The sequence below is a fragment of the Cetorhinus maximus genome, chromosome 21 (genome assembly GCF_964194155.1).
Source record: "Cetorhinus maximus chromosome 21, sCetMax3.hap1.1, whole genome shotgun sequence".
NCBI classification, from domain to species: Eukaryota; Metazoa; Chordata; class Chondrichthyes; order Lamniformes; family Cetorhinidae; genus Cetorhinus; species Cetorhinus maximus.
The window spans coordinates 89,008,142-89,028,276 of NC_135899.1; the positions used below are offsets into that span (position 1 = coordinate 89,008,142).

Below are 20,135 nucleotides of genomic sequence, written 5' to 3' on the forward strand. Positions count from 1 at the left end.
AATGGCGGAGGATGATCCTTTGAACGCGGTGGCTGGTGGGGTAATAAGTGAGGACCAGGGGGGCCCTATCATGGTTCTGGGAGGGAGAGGAAGGTGTGAGGGCAGATGCGCGGGAGATGGGCTGGACACGGTTGAGGGCCCTGTCAACCACCGTGCATAGAGAACCTCGGTTAAGGAAGAAGGAAGACATGTCAAAGGAACTGTTTTGGAAAGTGGCATCATCAGGACGGAGGCGAAGGAACTGAGAGAATGGAATGGAGTCCTTACAGGAAGCGGGGTGTGAGGAGCTGTAGTCGAGGTAGCTGTGGGAGTCGGTAGGCTTGTAATGAATATTGGTGGACAGTCTATCACCAGAAATTGAGACTGAGAGACCAGGGAAGGGAAGAGTCAGTGATGGACCACGTGAAAATGAGGGTTGGAAATTGGAAGCAAAATTAATTTTAAAATTTCCAGATCCAGACGAGAGCATGAAGCGGCACCAAAGCAGTCATCGATGTACCGGAGAAAGAGTTGTGGGTGGGGGCCTGAGTAGGTCTGGAACAAGGAATGTTCCACATACCCCACAAAGAGACAGGCATAACTGGGGCCCATGCGGGTACCCATAGCCACACCTTTTATTTGGAGAGAACAAGTTCAGCCAGACGGAGGAGAGTGGTGGTGGATGGGGATTGTTCGGGCCTCTGTTCGAGGTAGAAGCGGAGAGTCCTCAGACCATCCTGGTCGGGGATGGAGGTGTAGAGGGATTGGACGTCCATGGTGAAGAGGAGGCGGTTGGGGCCAGGGAACTGGAACTTATTGATATTATGTAGGGTGAGAGGAATCGCGGATGTAGGTGGGAAGAGACTGGACAAAGGGAGAGAGGATGGAGTCAAGATAGCAAGAAATGAGTTTCGTGGGGCAGGAACAGGCTGACATGATCGGTCTGCCAGGACAGTCCTGTTTGTGGATTTTAAAGTAATTGTACCTTTTCTCTGACGAAGAATGGTGAAATTTGAACTCGAGTACCTTGCTCTTCCAGCTTTCTACCCTTAATGTCAGCATTAGCACATTTCTTAGCTAATATCACCACTGTCAACACCTCTTTGTCCTTTTGTCTATGACATCTTTTGGCAATCTCCACCTAACACTGGCCCTCTATCCAGCTCTACCTGTCCCACCCCCACCCTTTAAACCAGCTTATATTTCACCTCTTTTCTATTTTTCTTTAGTTCTGATGAAGAGTCATTCGGACTCGAAACGTTAACTCTGTTCCTCTCCGCAGATGCTGTCAGACCTGCTGAGTTTTTCCAGATATTTTTGTTTTTCTTTTTGTTTTGGATTTCCAGCATCCGCAGTTTTTTGCTTTTAACTTGCTCTGTATAGTTGTAGGATGATCCACAGCATGTCTCGGGGTGGGGGGTGGATTTTAGTTGTTTAGCTTGGTCAAGAAGTCTGTTTAGCCAGTCTATTAGTACTTCTGAGTTTATTGAAATAGACATGAATGTAGTGAATAGATAAAACATCTTTTCTATGTTTTGTGTTACAGATACTGGTAGGTTTAGTTTTACTAAGTGTTAGTGAAATGTCCTCACTTAATATTTTCGTATATCTGAAGAGGTATGTTAAATGTTTTTTTTACATAAGTTAAATCTGCCTATTATCACAAAGATAATATTACCAATCTCTACCCCCACCTTGGTTTATCTGCTCCTGAAAGCATTATCCATGTTTTTTTTTATCTCCAGATGCAACTATTCCAATAGTCTCCTGGCTGCCTTAGAGCTCTCACCTTCCAAAAACTGAACTCATCTAAAACTTTGTTGCCTATTGTATTCTAACCAGCACCAAGTCTGTCTAACCCATTATCCCTGCGTTCGCTGACCTACATCGGTTGCTGGTCTACCAGCACCTCAGTTTTAAGATTCTCATTTTTTATCTGTCCAAAGCTTCACCCCTCCCTATCTCTATAACCTCCTCCAGGCACACACACAACTTGCATACCCATATACCCTTCAAGACTTCTGCATTCCTCCAACTCTAGACTCTCATTCATCCCTCACTTCCTTCACCCCACCATTGGCTGTCATACCTTCTGTCTTCTAGGTTCTAAGCTCTTGAATTCCCTCACTAAATTTATTTCTCATTGTTTAAGAGCTTCCTTAAAACTTTACCACTTTGGTCAAGCAAGTCACAGACTCAAAACATTAACTCTGTTTCTCTCTCCACAGATGCTTCCAGACCCACTGAGTTTTTCCAGCATTTTCTGTTTTTATTTCAGAATTCCAGCATCTGTAATACTTTTCTTTCATCCTTGTGTTTAATTCACTGCCAGTTCTCTTCCAGGAATGCATACCTTGAAGAAGCACTGCTCTTCTTTCCGTTTGTTACTTCCCTTTATCTCTGAAAAAGAGTCATACGGGCTTGAAACGTTAACTGTTTTTCTCTCTCCACATTTGCTGCCAGACCTGCTTAGTTTTTCCAGCATTTTCTGTTTTTATTTCATTTTAATCACTTGTCCTGATAGCTCCTTCTTTGGCTTGGTGTTAGTTCCTGTTTCATTACATTTCTCTGAAGTGCAATGGTGTGTTCTCCCTATGGTAATGACACTATATAAATGTATATGTTCCTGCTGTTAAACCATTATTTTTATACCTGATTTGTAATTCATAGGCTCAATCACCTGGGCTAATAAAGGTCTTCTATCTGAAGGCTCATAATCAATCAAATTAATCGATTGTAGCAGCAAAGAGTATTTGACCCCTGTGTGAAGCTACAAGGCAGAAATTGTGCTTATAAAATCATACACCAATCAGAGGAGCAATGGTTCTCTTAAGTGTGTTTGGTTTGGACACAAGAAATACCTTAATTAAAGCCTAAAATCATAATGCTTGTAATTAGGGGTTCATCACATGACATCTGTAGGTAAGGACCATGTGTTTCTGTTTCTACTACATGGAATATTTTCATCAAAAGCCATTTTTGTGCCCCCCACATGCAGATGCTTTTGCAAATTGCTGATGATTTTATTGAAAGTGTAGTGAGTGCAGCCTGTCAACTGGCACGTCACCGCAAGTCAAACACACTGGAAGTCAAGGATGTTCAACTGCATCTTGGTATGTTTTTGAAGTAATACTTTCTCCTTTGGTGTTTTTTAATGCTGTGTTTTAATACCGTCCTGAAATTAAACTTCAAATATAGATGATTATGAATTGCAAATAAAGGGAAAAAAATGCTTCCATTTATATAGTGCCTTTTATGACCTTAGGACAGCTGAAATCACTTTACAGCTAACGAAGTACTTTTGTAAAGTAGTCACTGTTGTAATGTAGGAAACACAGGCAATTTACACACACCGTAAGATTTCACAAACAGCAATGAGTTAAAGGTCAGATAATCTATTTTCAGTTTGTTATACTGGTTAAGGAATAAATATTTGGTCAGGACACCAGTATTTATATTTACATATTATAGTCACTTTCAGCATTGGTGCCTAATCAAGGAAGTAAAATGAGTGTTTTAATCTCTGATCCCTCTCTATTAACAGTTAGTGGTTTAGGAGGAAAGCAGTGGGGCAGATTGATAAGCGACTGGTAGAGAATGATGGGCTGAGGAGTCAGATGTGACCCATCAAAATAACTAATGGGGTTGGTACATGGCTTAATGCATTAACATTATGCAGACCTGCTGCAATCATTGACATTTAAACAGTGCAGTTTAGGATGCAGTGTAGCCATTTAGTTGGAAGAGAATATACACTTACTGCTGCCCAAAGCATCATTATTAACAGCAACACCTACTAATTGGTAAGCAAAAGTAGTGTCTGTCTAAAATTTAATAATTAATCTCAACATGATTAATATTGTCCATTGATTTCCATGCCAATATTCAAATGTTAAAACATTGTAAAACAATGTTTTTATTTAAAGAAGCCTAAGATGTTGCTGCACTAACCTCTCCAGGTTATTGGCTGATGAAGCCACTGTTATTTTCAGTCATATTAATTAATGGAATGCAATGGAAGATTTTACTTTTTATTCAGAATTTTATGGTGGCTTATGCCTTGATGCATGTTTATTGTAAAGTATCTTATTCTCAGAAATGTTGGTTCGATGGTAATTGGTAGTTGAATGTGTCTACGTTTTCTTTTATAAGAACGCCAGTGGAACATGTGGATACCAGGATTTGGTTCAGATGAAATTAGGCCGTATAAGAAGGCCTGCACAACAGAAGCTCATAAACAGGTTAGAAAGATGGCTTCTTTAAAAGTATATTTTAATAACTGTGTGAAAATATCGCTTTTATGCAATTAAACATAGCCTGCAATATATTGATACATGGGCCATTTCTTCAGCATGTGTGGCATGCCACTTTGTTCCCAGTTATGTAAAATTGAGGCTTTTTTTTATTGTCCTACACACCATGAATTTCTTCACTACTTCAGTGTTTTACATGCGTGAAAGTAAAACTGACCTCTTCCTGCTGGTAGACCCTGTGCCCTATTCTGTCATCAACACCATCAGTCAAGCAACTTGATCATCTTTTAAAGAACAAGCAGAAAACTGAATTTAATCCAGATCCTGTAGCTCTTGAATTCGCCCAAAGATTATAGATACTTTTAGTATAGTTTCTTAAAAAATAATTTGAGCTCAAGAATAATTCTAGTAATTATATTTACAGCAGCAAAGTTTATTTTGTGAGCTTTTTTGTGCATTTTGAAGGATCCTGTTAGATTTGGAATTAACTTTTATTAAAGTGTACTTTTAGTACTGATTTAAGGTGAATAGATTTTGAAGTGGGTGTTATGTACATTATCCCAAGGGAGGGAGAACAGAAAATGCAAAGGAGAGTTATCCAAATCAGTCTAGCTCATCAAACATCTGGCACAGTCCATGCTATATTTCTTGACACAAATTAACATATCCAATTTATTGAAATGTTGGGTAGCCCAGTTGGTTCAAGGTCCTGGTACAGAGCTGGAAGGTTCTGAGGTTGAATCCTGATGGGGTTTACTTATCTATCATCCATCTGAGGTGGATAAAATGAAGACCATTCCATAGCATGTGAGAAGAAAGGAGACTTCATGCAGTGTTTGCCACATTGTCATCGTATCTATCTATTCATTAGTGGAATTGGGAATCAGGACAATACTGAATAGATAGTCAGTATGGACCAGCTTGTTTGTATTCTGTTACTTTCTCTTGTTCTATGAATGATATAACGTGCAGAGAAAAATATGTCTGAAATTCAAGTTATGTTCCCTTTGGTAGAGCAGTTTGTTTGTGCCCTTGCCTTTTTCGGGTGGGGGTGGGAAAATAAATTTGATTAAATGATTGGTTCAAGTGACTAATATTGTTAGCCTGCTACTGTTCTTGTTTATCCTTTGTGTTCTGTGTGTTTTATTTAAACTATATTTTTCCATAAACTTTCACAATTGGCATTTTTTTTTAAAGTGCATGCCACAATAACTCGGCTTTTTATTTCACTGAGAATGATCTTAATGGTCATTGATTTCTTGCTCAACTGATGCATTCTTTATAAATGCTTTTCCACAAAGTTATCTAATTGCATCCATTTTAGTGGTATAGATTGTACTTCCAGCTCAATTTTTGTTTTAGGCTGTAACATTTTCAAATAAGAATCACAAAATTGTAAATCATTGCATAACCACGTGGCCTCTTTCTCTTGCAGAGAATGGCACTGATACGTAAAACAACCAAAAAGTAAAGCATTGATGAACAGACCATTTCTACGACAAAGTTCTGAACGTTACAAAACATTCTCAGGCTTATCCTCCATTTCTGCTGAGGAACCTGCGATGGGTGAAACAGTGTGTTTGGTTTTTTTGTGAAAATGAACTGATATAGCTTTGTATTGGTACCAACATACTGTAGCAAAAAGGTACTTGATGCTCCTCCCTGAATACAAAATGCAAGGACTTGTACAAAGTGGATGGTGTGTGTATGGAACGGTGACGTTTCTTTGTTGATTAATGGTTAGTGTGATATATGGAGTGTTAAGTAGTTGGTTTTCATATCTTTGTATAGAGGTAATGTTGACCATTTTTGCCAATAAAATATTACTCAACTTGAATGCAAATGCACTTATTTGTAATTACACCATTGGAGTGGAATTCATAATGCAGTCAAGAGTAGTCCCCTGAATCCTTTACTGCTTGTAGTATTGGGTTTATCTACTGTAGTGAACTTGTGATTTTTTTTCTTTGTATTGACTAAATGTACCATCCCTGTACAGAGTTGGATGATACAAGGCTCAGTGCCTGGTCTAGTTGATCATGCAGTGGTATAGACACTCTCATCGACCCACAGTTAATTATGTTGGTTAAGTGACGATCAGTCCTGACTGATTTCCTCCATTATTAAATGCTTGAATTTTAGAGTTGCACGGCATACTAGTCGAGGGTACTGGCACTTTATGAAATCATTCCCCATCACAAGTTGACTTTGGGGCAAGAGTTAATATCTGGCGACTGTTAATAGTGGCGCACGGACCTTCATTTGTTAACCTAAAAAAAATTCAAACTTGTCTTTGGAAATAATGGGAACGATTTGAGCTGTAGGTTTAAAATCTAGTCTTAATGTAAATTGTTTTTATTGGCAACTTCAAGGCCTAGGGAGCCTTGAATGTTTTTATTATTGTACACCAATCACTATTCTACAACAGTAAAGTTTAATGGATTTTCCACTATGCTAAATTAACCTAAACAGAATGTTCCAGTACAAGGAGATTGAGACAAACATTAAGATATTTTCTTCGGGACAGTATATTCTAGGCAATTAAAATTATATACCAAATACTGCACAGGTGGTGACGATTTGACCCATTGTCTGCGCTGGCTCTTTGTAGAGCTATCCAAATAATCCCACTCCTTTTTCTCCATAACCCTGCAAGTTTCTCCCCCAAATGAACTGTACATCATCATTACTGTAGCGCTGTTAAGACCAGTTTCCATTGCCACAGCAACTAAAATTAACTTGCAGCCGATTGATATAGGGAAGGTGGTGGCATAGTGGCATTTTCACTGGACTGGTAATCCAGAGACCAAGGGTAATGCTCTGGGGTAATACCCTGGTCCACTCCTCCATCATCCTCTACACCTCAACCCCCTCCCACGGCACCTTCCCATCCAACCGCAGAAGGTGCAACACCTGCCCCTTTACTTCCCCTCTCCTCACCGTCCAAGGGCCCAAACACTCCTTTCAAGTGAAGCAGAATTTCATTTGCACTTCCTTCAATTTAGTCTACTGCATTCGCTGCTCCCAATGCGGTTTCCTCTACATTGGAGAGACCAAACGCAGACTAGGTGACTGCTTTGTGGAACACTTTCGGTCTGTCCGCAAGCATGACCCAGACCTCCCTGTCGCTTGTCATTTCAACACTCCACCCTGCTCTCATGCCCACATGTCCGTCCTTGGCCTGCTGCAATGTTCCAGTGAAGCTCAACGCAAACTGGAGGAACAGCACCTCATCTTCCGACTAGGCACTTTACAGTCTTCCAGACTTAATATTGAGTTCAACAATTTCAGATCATGAACTCTCTCCTCCATCCCCACCCCCTTTCTGATCCCCCTTTTTTCCAATAATTTATATAGATTTTTCTTTTCCCACCTATTTCCATTATTTTTAAATGTATTTCCATCCATTGTTTTATCTCTACCTTTTAGCCTATTTCGATCCCTTCCCCCAACCAGGGCCATCTGTCACTTGCTCGTCCTGCTTTCTACCCTTAATGTCACCTATTAGCACATTCCTTAGCTATTATCACCACCGTCAACACCTCTTTGTCCTTTTGTCTACGACGTCTTTTGGCTATCTCCACCTATCACTGGCCCTTTATCCAGCTCTACCTGTCCCACCCCCCCTTAAACCAGCTTATTTTTCACCCCTCTTCTATTTTTCCTTAGTTCTGGTGAAGAGTCATACGGACTTGAAATGTTAACTGTATTCCTCTCCGCAGATGCTATCAGACCTGCTGAGTTTTTCCAGGTATTTTTATTTTTGTTTTTGTAATGCTCTGGGGGCCTGGGTTCGAATCCTACCTCGCAGAAGGGGGCGGATGGTGGAATTTAAATTCAATAAAAATCTGGAATTAAAAGTCTAAAGATTACCATGAAATCATTGCCAATTGTCGTAAAAACCCATCTGGTTCACTAATGCCCTGTAGGGAAGGAAATCTTACCTGGTCTGGCCTTTAACCAGACCCATAGCAATGTGTTTGACTCTCAAATGCCCTCTGAACAACAGCAATTAAGGATGGGTAATATATGCTGGCCCAGCCAGCGACACCCACATAATAAAATAAAATGCTCTCCATTTATACAATCCACGAGTGACAGTGTGCATAGCAGTACAGTGATTCCTACACCCTATTCCCACAATTCTAAATCTCCAGAAAATGGGCATACTTTAAGATTTACATGACTATATTGAAAGGAATTAATAAACATCAGCAAAATAAAAAGTAGATGTTGCTCCTAAACATAAGGATACAAGAACATGGTTTGGAGCATTTAATGAAAGATCAGGCTCAAACTATCACCATTTATTCATTTTGTTATGATCCCTGTAGAGACCAATAACTTCTTGAAAATTTCTCCACACCACCAACAGAAATAAAAGAAAAAAATAAATTCTGTATTAACTAACACAGCTGAAATATGTTTTGAAACACTTTTACTTTACACCACATTTCTGGCAGTTAACATTAAAGGAACAGTCACAAAGTTACCCCCAGCATGTCAGGTCAAAACTTTGTTTCTTTTCACAATCATTCCGCTCTGCCTGAGTTTTCCTGGATACTATTATTACCAGCAAGGTATACTTTGATAAATCCCCTTCTCCGTCAGGTCACCATAGTCCCAACAATTCAGAATATGAGATTCCTGTATCCAATCACTTTAAATAAACAGTTTAGTTAGCTCTGGTAAAACTCTTTTTCCCCATTCAGAGCTTTACTTCTCCCCACCATTTCTTACAAAACATCAAAGACCTGTTCCTGGGAGAGTTCCAATTATTCTGCAGCTCAAGTTTTGAAGAGTCATATTCAACTCAACATTAACTCTGTTTCTCTCTCCACAGACGCTGCCAGACCTGCTGAGCATTTCCAGATTTCCACCATCCCCAGTATTTTGCTTTTATCTCAACAGCAGCTGTTCCTTGTTCTGTGTGATACTGTGAAAGGTGCCAAAACTGCCACTTGACATTTCGGAGTTTCTTCCCCATGGCAACCAGATCAGATGGGCAATTCTCCAATCTGAGGTGTTTATCTAGAATTCATCTTTCCCCTTTTCAGAATGTTTTTTTTACCTCAAGTTCTTCTTCAGTTCTTTGCCCAAAGGAATGTCTGATGCATGGCGCCATGACCTCCTCCACAGGTAGGTCAAGGACGCAGGTCCTGAATTCACCCCAACCGAATGGGAACCCCGTGCCGTTGGCATCTATCTGATCCACATCAACAACCCGCCCACCCGCCCACCCACCCAAAGGAGTCAGAGCTGCTGTGACAACATACACTTCTGCATGCATGTTGTAGTCCGCTCTGGATAGTGATGACAGAGGGTCCAATTTTCTTTCCAGCACATGGCAGACCAGGAATTATCTACTTGTGACCCTTACAAGGCGATCCAACCTTTGGCTATAGCAGTCATTTTCAAAATAGTTTTAAGACAGGAAGCATTTTGAGGCACAAGCTGGTGCATAACTACATATGAATAGGAGTACTGTGCACAGTTTTGGTCCCCTTGAGGAAGGATGTAGTTGCATTGGAGGCGTTTCAGAAGAGGTTCACTTGATTGATTCCAAAGATGTGGGGCTTATGAGGAGAGATTGAGCAGTTTAGGCCTATACTCACTAGAGTTTAGAAGGATGAGAGGAGATCTAATTGAGGTATATAAGATGCTAAAGAAGATGGACAAAGTAGACGTGGAGTGGATGTTTCCCCTTGTGGGATATTCTCGAACGAGAGGCCATAGTTTTAGGCTAAGATTTAAATCAGAGATGAGGAGGAATTACTTTTCTCAAAGGGCCGTGAATCTGTGGAATTCACTACCTCAAGAGTGCAGTGGATGCCGGGACGCTGAATAAATTTAAAGAGGAGATAGACATTTTTAATTAATAACGAGTTGAAAGGTTATGGGGAGAAGGTGGGAAATTGGAGTTGAGGCCGATGAGATCAGCCATGATAGTATTGAATGGCGGGGCAGGCTCGAGGGACTGAATTGCCTACTCCTGCTCCTTGTTCTTATGTTAATAGGAATTGGCCATAAAGTCCCATGGGCTTGCTACACCATTCAATGGGGTCATAACTAATCTTCCAACCTCTTCTTCACTTTCCTCCAAACCTTCATATGCCTTGATTCATATCGTCCAAAAATCTACTGCTATTAACCATGAGTGTAATCAACAACTGAGCATTCACAGCCTTCTGAGTGAAGAAATTTCTCCATGACCCAGTCCTAAACGGCCAACCTCTTAACCTGACAAGGAAAACAGTCGCTCCATTTCTAGGTTGTCAAGCCCTCTCAGAATCTTATATGTTTCAATAAGATCATCTCTCATTCTTCTAAACACCAGAGCATAGGCTCATTTTACTCAATCCCTCCTTATAGGACAGTCTTCTTATCCTAGAAATCAATCCAATGAACCATCACTGCACCACTTTGAAGGTTAGTATACCCTATGATCCAGGTGTGCTCTCACCAAAGCCCTGTAATTGCAGGAAGACTGGCTGGTACTCCAACCCTCTTGTACTAAGGGGTAATATATCATTTGTCTTCCTAACTACTTGCTGTACTGCATGTTAACTTTTGTGTTTTGGACAACCAAATCCCTCTGAACATCGACAATTAGTAGTTTCTCACTGGTTAAAAACATTCTGTTTTTCTATTCTTCCTAGCAAAGTAAATTACCAAACATTTCCCCACATTATACTCCATCAGCCATGTTCTTGCCCATTCAACTACAGGCCTATTGCCCATCGGGCCTATAGTTTATCTACTACAACATCTGTAGTCTGGACTCCAGTTCAACAACTCTGAGTCCAAGTTCCTCGAGTTGCAGACAACTTAGTTATGGCTAACCAGGATCATGATGGTCTCCAAGAACTCCCAGATGCTGCAATTATAATAGACCACCTGCCCTGCCATCCCTTTCTAACCTTGTTTTATATATTTAATTAAGGCTTTTAACCTACTCAATATTTTCAGTTTCTTAACTAATTACAGGTACAATACCCAAAATCTGGCTGTCTGAAAACTGGACATTTTGGAAATGGCACACTGGTTCACTTCCACAGCCTGTTTTAGTCTCAGGGTCTTTATGATATTCCAGGTCCTTATTAGTTTTAGCAGCCATACAGGTTGGACATCTGAAATCCAGCACAGTCTCGGTCCTGAGGGTGCTGGAATTTGGTGGCCTGCTCTGAGTAAAAAATTAGAATTTGACTATTCCCAACAGTTGTAAGGGCCCCATGAATTTGGCCAATCTCAATCAAGTTCCTAGTGGCTACTAAAGCTGTCCAGTGAGCACGGTGGAGCCCAAGCCTGAGAGCACAGCAGGAGTGGTGGGGATAAAAGGAGCAGCAGAGAGAGAGATAATCAGAGTGGCATCATAGGACAGCAGTAAGTGATTGTCTGCTGAATATTATCTTTTCATGCTCGTACAGCTAGGACAGTGGTTAAACTAAGAGCTGGGAAATAAACTAATACTTTAATTAATAAATAAGAGACTAGATAAACTACAAGCCTGATGTCCAAAATCTGGCACTGGACTGTATACTAACCAACACAGTACCCAGTTTTTCCTCAATGTAGTTAATAGTTGGACATATCTATGGAATTCATTGCCACAGGGGGCTGTGGAGGCCAGATCATTGAGTGTATTTAAGACTGAGACAGATAGGTTCTTGATTGGTAAGGGGATCAAAGGTTACGGGGAGAAGGCGGGAGAATGGGGTTGAGAAACTTATCAGCCATGATTGAATGGCGGAGCAGACTCGATGGGCCGAATGGCCTAATTTCTGCTCCTATGTCTTATGCTCTTATGGTTGGACTTGGAGCTCTGTCATTGGATGCTGACCCAAAAAAGCAACTGCATATAAAACAAACTAGGAGCAAAATAGAGAACTGGCAGAACATCTCTCTCAACATTTCAACTGTAAATAAAAATTGTTACTCTTTGAACTTGACAAGGCTAACCGTTGAACCACAAATATCTAGCACCAAGCATATGAGATCATAGTCTTCAAGATCGCTGGTTGTATAATGCACAGACATAAAACTTGGAAATGTAGCAGGCGGTGAGGAGAGTAACAGACTTCAGCAGCTAGACAGATTGGTGAAATGAGCAGATAAAATTCAATGCAGAGAAGAAGTATGGAGTGATGCAATCTGAGAAGAAGCAAAATAAACTAAGTGGTACAATTTTAAAGACGGAGCAGGAACAAAGATCTTGGAGCTCACATGCACAAATCTTTGAAGAACAAGTTGATAAAGCTTTTTTTAAAAATCACAATATCCTTGGCTTAATAAATAGACACGTACTGTACAAGAACAAGGAAATTAAGCTAAACCCTTTAAAATCACTTGTTCAGCCTCAGCTAGAATATTGTGTCAAACAGGGCATCACATTTTAGGAAGCATGTCAAGCACTCAGAGGGTGGAGAGGAGATTTACCAGAATGGCACCGGTCATGAGGGATTTCAATTATATGGGGAATCTCGAAATTGGGATTGTTCCTCTTAGAACAGAGAAGTCTATGGCAAAAAGCAAACTACTGTGGCTGCTGGAAATCTGAAATAAATGCAGAAATTGCTGGAAATACACAGGTCAGGCAGCATCTGTGGAGAAAGAAATAGTGTTTGGTCAATGACCTTTCGTCGGAAAGTTTTAAAAGCAATTTAGTGGAGCCGTTCAAAATTATGGGAGCTTTGATAGAATAAAGAAGGATAAACTGTTGCTACTTGGGATTGGGTCAGTAAACAGAGGACACAGATTTATGATAATAGGCAAAAAAAAGAGGGGATATGAGAATTCTTTCACATACATAAGTTATGATGATCTGAGTACACTTCAAAAGGATGATGGAAGCAGATTCAAAGGTAACTTTCAAAAGAGAATTTGACAAATACTGGAAAAGGAAACATTTACAGGGCAATGGGGAAAATGTGGGAGTGAGAGACTGACTAGATAGCTCTTTCAAAGAGTGGCATGGGCAAGATGGGTCGAATGGCCTCCTCCTGAGCTGTAATATTCTTTGATAGGGTAACAATAGGGTAGAATTTTATGGTTCCATCCAAATCTATCACTTAATATTCTTGTAGTCTTTTACTGTTTAACACAACAATAAATTAATTCTGACTAGACTGCCCAAGACTCGTTCAGATATCTGAATAGACTCTCAAACAGATCCGTAATAATGAACATAAAATTGATTAATTTTATTTTTAATTCATTTTAACAGGCATTAAAGTAATTAAATACAAGGATTTGATTTCAGTTCCAATGTTTTAAATTAAACACCATACAGTTTTCATGTTTATGTACACGATTTAAAATTTTTGATTAAGATGCGGACTTAATACAAATATTCATATTTATTAGTTGAATGAGGTAGTCTCCCGTTTAAATACGAAGTTTATAACTGCTTGGAAACACTACAGATTTTCACACCTTAAAGCATATTGACGATCATCAGTGTTTCAACTGAACATACATAAAACTTTGGATTTAAAACTAGTTTTTTCCTCACCCATCTTTCTGTAAAAGTTTGGAACTGTTGAGAATTTGTGTTCTCTGTGCTGGGACTGAGACACATAATGGTAGCCAGCCATAACTATCTTACCATAATTCTACTGTTATCAATACAACACTTGCTGAACAGTACATCAGTAATACCTTGACACCATGGGTCCCTGTTGAAAAGTACGTTTTTATATATACATGGACAAAAAATACAAATGCAACAATGACACAATTAGTTTATAAGAACACTGTCATCACTCAGAAGTTACTCACTGCTAATAAAAGGTCAACGTCAAACTATTCCTAGCCCGTGTGCTTATTTCACAGGTTGCTAGAAAGAGATTGCCTTGTGTAGACCAAGGGTATTATTTCCCAATCATGGAAGCACCTTTCACTCCAATTTAAAGTAGAGCCAAATTATTAATCATACAATACATCTAACCCAATTGACATTATAAGCTGAATGGTCATTGTTTCAAAAAAACAGGGCCATTGATTTTAGTTATGCCATGAATCCCTCCTTTCACTTCTGTCACCTCAGTTTTCACTGATTCAGCGATCAATGATGCTAGAATGAGAAAAACTTCCTGTATGTTAGTGCCATCTCTGGCTGAAGTCTCGATGTATCTCACCCCCAAATCTGAGGCAATCTGTTCAGCCTCCTCTTGTGAGATTTGCCTTTCAGTTGACAGATCGCTCTTGTGGCCAACAAGAATGAAGATACACTCGCATTGGTCAAGAACAGGACCAGCTTCATCCAGCCAGTTTCTGAGGTAGTCAAGAGACTGGCGATTTGTTAAGTCAAATACCAGCAGCCCACCAAGTATCGATTGGAGATTGGATTGTGTGATGGTTCTGAAAGAGAATCACAAGTAATGTTATAAAAATTTAAGTCTTATAGTCATGTGACCAAGGTACACTGAGTGGATTTTCCTGGTGCTACACACAAGCTAGTAGATCATGAGTGCAACAAATAGATTAAAATCGGGTGGGCCCCCTTCCAAAAAAGCGTCCTCCTCTCTTCCACCAACCCCCAAACAATCCAATACATGCAAAAGCAGGAAAATACATTCCATTCTTTCTAGGATTTTAAGGATATCTTTGAGGCAAACATCTGGTCACCTGTAACATTATGTGAAGCAGCCGACAACATTTGGAGAAATTGAAAACCCTGTTTTTTAAGACTTGAAATTCTCATTTCTCACATGCTACAACAGCCGCAGGCTCAAGCAGAATACACAAAACCCAACTGATTTACCAATGTCCTTTAGGAAGGAAATCTGCCATCCTTCCCCGATCTGGCCGTTATACAATTCTAGACTCTCAGCAATGTGTTTGACTCTGAACTTCCCTCTGATATGGCCTAGCAAACCACTCAAGTTGTATCGAACAACTACAGAACGTCTAATCATCCACACCACCCCAACTGCAACATTTCACCGCCACCTTCTCCAGAGGCAATTAGGAATGTGCAATAAACGCTGGCCTTGCTAGCAAATACCCACGTTCCATGAACAACAAAACAACACTTGCATAAGGAGCACAGCACATTGTAGAACTGATGCATAGGATGTAGCTCCCAATCCCAGACCAAGGAACAAACGAGAATCAGATAACAGTTTAAGAATTCAATAAGTTCCACTTGCCGGGTAACATGAATTTTTTTTCCCCCAAAGGATTACGATGTTCACCAGCCACAGAAGACATTTCAACCCCGGATGAAAGATTATTTGACCGATCTTCACCCAACTTCCAAAATAGCTGTCCGTACTTCAACACAACTTTTATCAGTCACACTCAGAAGTACAGTGGCATTGCAGGACTTGCATTTCTGGAGTTACAATTAAACAATTGTCTGGTCAGTGTGGGCAATTTACACAGAATCTGACATACTTAGATTTCACTTGCACAGTAGAGGCTGAATGTGCCAAAAATACCTCAGCAAAAACATCTCGCTTTAAGTGAGGTTTAATATATAGAAGCAGCAAAAACAAATAAAATCCCATCCTGCACAAATTTCCTTTGCAGCCATGGACTGTGTACCTGTCCATCTTATGGCAACTCCTGTATAGGAGCCGTATTTTCGACTCCCAATTGAACTGTGAATCCGGTCACGAAACTCTGCACTTACGTTTTCTTTTGCTGGAAAAGCAATTTTCCTCTGGCTTCCCAACCCTACATCATTTTCGTGGGTTGGAAAAGCCTTGGGCGCAAAACACCATTAGGAGGACCACAGGAAAATCGCATTTCCTCCAGCTGACTATTTCCGTGTGTTGCTGTGGGTTTTGGAAGCCCTAAAAAAAACAAAATGCACCTCTTTGGCAGGGTGACCAACTCTCGCGTAGAAATTTAAGGGACAACAATAATAAGAGCAGGAGGGTGGTGGGCGGGAAGCAGGGTGCTGCCACAGCTGTTCGTCCTGGGGAGGGGCGGGGTGGGTGGGGATGCTGGTAGAGACTATGAGGGATAGTTGGGGTGCTGCCACAGCTGTGAAGGGTGGGGGTGCGGGGTGGGAGGGTGGGGGTGCGAGGAGAGGAAGGTGGATGAGGGGTGACAACACACAGTTGGGAGGGGTGTGGGTACAGCATGTGCATAAAATTTAAAGGTCTGAATTATGGAAAGAACAGCATCCCGGCAGCATGCAGCCCAGGACACGGGACATTAGCCTTAGATGCAGGATGAGCCCATAAAATAAGGGGCAGTTGGTCAGCTTGCACCTTGGAGAGTTTGTAACCACTGGGAGAAGCCTGCTGAGGAGTCAGGAACATCCTGAAAGGCAAGTGTAAAATGTTTTGACATATTTGAATGTCACTATTAGACATGTGCTGTATGTCCCCACGGAATTCACAGAGATACCTCAAAACAAAGAATCTCACAAAGCTCCACCCATCTCCATGGCAACGTGACACAACTGGCCTGTTCCTATGTAGAATTATAAACTAACTACCTTTCAATTCCAAAGCTTTCCCTAATTCTGGGAAACCACATGGATAGTTTATCCTTTTACTGGAATAACTGCAGGTGTCATGTCACCAGTTCTTTAGCTAAGTAAACCCACCTGCTTTTTATGATCTTACTTTTCTAGATGTTAGCTTCTTAAGTCAACATGGCCCAAACCTTTTAAGTGTAATAAACTCCAAACTTGGTCGAATCGCATTTACTTCAGGATTATCTGGTTTCTCCCATTTTCTACAGTCAAACTTCAATTCTTAAAATGAAAAGTTATATTCTAAAACATGAATTATGAACTAGATATTTTCAACAAAACATTAAAATAATTTAAATGTGAAAAATAAACATAACTGTACATTTAAATGCATTCAGTCTCATGTTTTTGATTATGAACCTGACTCCTACCACTTCCCTTTGTTACACACATGCCTGAAAAAGTGAAAAACAAATGTACAAACAATACCAACATCTGCAATAACTTGTATTTATATAGCACCTTCTATATAGTAAGAGGTCCCAAGGTGCATCATAGAAGTGTCAGTAAACAAAATTTGACACTGAGCCACATAAGGTGGTAATTAAAGCAGATGGCCAAAAGTTTGGTCAAAGAGGTAGGTTTGACCTCTTTAAGCAATTTTCCTCTGACTTTCCAACCCTACATCATTTTCGTGGGTTGGAAAAGCCTTGGGTGCAAAACACCATTATGAGGACCACAGGAATATTGCATTTCCTCCAGCTCACTATTTCCATGTGGTGGTGTGGGCTTTGGAAGCCCTAAAAAAATACACCTCTTTGGCAGGGTGACCAACTCTCACGTAGAAACTTAAGGGACAACCTGCCATAATAAGAGCAGGAGGGTGGTGGGTGGGAAGCAGGGTGCTTGTTAGTCCGGGGTGGGGTTGCTACTAGAGACTATGAGGGGAGGAAGAAGAGGTAGGGAGGTGGAGAGGATTAGGGAGGGATTGCAGATCTTGGGGTCTTGGCAACTGAAGGCATGGATGCCAATGGTGCAGTGATTAAAACTAGAGACCAAGGATTGGAGGAGCGCTGCGATTCTGAGGGTTGTGGGGCTGGAGGAGGTTACAGGCATAGGCAGTGATGAAGCCATAGAGGAATTTGGAAACAAGGCTGAGAATTTTAATATCAAGGCGTAACTTAACCCTAAAACGTAGGTGAGTGAACACAGGAGCGTGATGGGTGAATGGGACTCAGTGTGGGTAAGGACATAGCTAGCAGAGTTTTGGATGACCTCAATTCTACAGAGGGCAGAACATGGGAGGCCAAACAGGAGTATGTTGGAATAGCCAAATCTATAGGTAAGAAAGGCATGGATAAACCTTTCAGTAGCAGATAAGCTGAGACGGGAGGAGTCAGGCGATGTTACGGAGGTGGAGGTGGTCTTAGTGATGGAGCGGTTTAAGTGATCTCATCCTTGTTTTCAAATCCATTTCAAATTCCAGGAAGAAATCCCATGGAGCCTTTGAGATTGAAAAATATCTGATTGTTGGTCACCAGGTTTTGTATGTGTTGGCTGGCTAGTATGTTATTTCTGGAGCTACATTCCAAATCATATCCTGCAATGAAAAACACTATTTTTCTTCAGCTTTCAAAAGTTAGGTCAGGGAATCCTCAAGATTTGCAGGGGATCCTCCAAGTAGGAAAGCTTGGAAACAGCCAAATTATTGGAGCAGTTAAATCTCAAATTCTTTCTCTCCCTTCACAGGCCAAAATAAAATGCTCATCCTAGCCGCAACACAGTGACTGCCGCCCACTGCTGCACCAATGGAAGACCCACACCCAGTTTCAAACATAACAAACAGGTAAATCTAGTGATAACTTTGTCTCTTCGTCCTTCACAGCAATTAAAAGAACTGGAATGCAAAGCTTATTAACAGTGTCCCTCCCCTAAACTAAAGGCTTGAGTCTGTCTCACGATTGAAAAATGTCTGTCCAGACAATGCATTTGCCTTGAGCAAGTTTGCGGGACCTGGCTTCATAAAATTCTGCCTCACAAAAGGGCGAGATTTTAACTCACTCAAAACCCATCCACTTATAAAGAGTTAAAATCAGACCCCTGGAGTCTTGCGTAAAACTTCAAATTTAAGAAGTGTGGCATCAGGTATTTGATATTTTCTCAATCGACCAGAGGGGAGAGGGTGGTTGAAGGAAAGCGCCATAAAAGCTTCAGGAAGAACCAGTGCATGTAAAATAAACAGAACTGAAAACAGAGTTTGGTACAGGCCCAGCATTCTGTCAGCTGGGAGAAGCATCAAATTTCTAATAGGTCACGCGTCACTAGATTAATCAATGTCAAGTTAGCAATTTGGGAAACAAAGTCTTCATCCAGATTTTGCTCAGCACACAGATTTCAGCTGGACTGGCAGAATTAAATCACATTCTTATCAAGATATTCAAGAACATTAGTGCAATAAAACCAGTTTGACCAGCTGAAGTTTCTACCATTCACCTTTTTAGCTACAATGGTAAATAAGATTGGAAGGTACAAGTATCATCCCCAAAAACGCTAAGGCTGATTTTATACCTTTTAATAAAAGTGCAGTACAAACCTATGTTCCTTTTCCCCTGCTGTATCCCACACTTGAAGTTTCACTCTTACTGTTGGCGTGGTTTCCAGAATATGAATGTAATAATCCACACCAATGGTTTTCTGGACATCTTCTCTGAACGTTCCTTCAGTTAAACGGAGCACAATAGATGTTTTGCCCACAGTAGAATCACCCACTAAAATAACACGAAATTGCCAAAAGAAATTTCTCAGACTCCTCTGCCTGACTCTACGCTTTGATACTCCAGGCTGAATTGACCATCTCTGACCCATGGCTGTTAAGTAATGCTTGTGCTGGTTCAAGAGTGCTGGAACCAGTAAAACCAGTTACAAGAATGAAGCTGTTCACTGAATCAACACCCTTCCCCCGTTCACCAGTTCAACAGTTTGATTGCTGATGTAGTTAGCCAATGGTTTGCACAGGAGGAGCTGACCAGTTTGCATCAAAACAGTTGGCTTCAAAAGGAATGTGCATTGAATTTTGGGAGCTACAAGTGGAGATTGTTTGTTATAACAAAGGCTTTGATGTGGGTGATAACCTCTAGAAAGTCAAATTTGTGTGGCCCTTCCAAATTTTGCCAAGGAGCTAATCCTCAATCACTGAGGAAATATAATTAGTTGGATGATTGTCTTCAGCTATTGTCATCTGAGGGAAGCTGTGCTGAAGGTTTGTTTCAGAACTCCAGCGGTTAATGACTTTTGCTTTTTATTTGGACATTTTATTTGATGACGAATTTTCTGAAGTTGTGGAATGCAGGACTCAACGTCACATTAGCATGTAAACAAAAATCTGAAACAAAAACTGAAAACGATGGCAATACCAATAGCAAGCCAGTCAGCATCAGTGGACTAGTTTTAGACCTGGGAAAAATTAAAAATGA

At 40.6% G+C, this 20,135-nt stretch overlaps 2 protein-coding genes across 5 annotated transcripts in view; one reads left to right on the forward strand and one right to left on the reverse strand.

Annotated features, from left to right (window-relative positions):
- Positions 1-6,069, forward strand: part of taf12 (TAF12 RNA polymerase II, TATA box binding protein (TBP)-associated factor) — a 32,427-nt gene extending 26,358 nt beyond the window's left edge. For all 4 annotated transcript variants that reach the window (XM_078567407.1, XM_078567405.1, XM_078567404.1 and 1 more), the window contains 3 exons: positions 2,978-3,092; positions 4,132-4,220; positions 5,668-6,069. In XM_078567407.1, the coding sequence (XP_078423533.1) occupies positions 2,978-3,092; positions 4,132-4,220; positions 5,668-5,703 (240 nt within the window). In that variant the 3' untranslated portion in view covers positions 5,704-6,069. The remainder of the gene's footprint in view (positions 1-2,977; positions 3,093-4,131; positions 4,221-5,667) is intronic.
- A 7,836-nt stretch (positions 6,070-13,905) lies between these two features.
- LOC144696115 (ras-related protein Rab-39A-like) lies at positions 13,906-19,556 on the reverse strand. The gene is made up of 2 exons (XM_078567414.1): positions 19,256-19,556; positions 13,906-14,591 (listed from the first exon to the last, which is right to left on the reverse strand). The coding sequence occupies exons 1-2, from the start codon at positions 19,525-19,527 to the stop codon at positions 14,204-14,206; spliced, it is 660 nt and encodes a 219-aa protein (XP_078423540.1). The 5' UTR covers positions 19,528-19,556; the 3' UTR covers positions 13,906-14,203.
- Between the last annotated feature and the right edge of the window lie 579 nt (positions 19,557-20,135).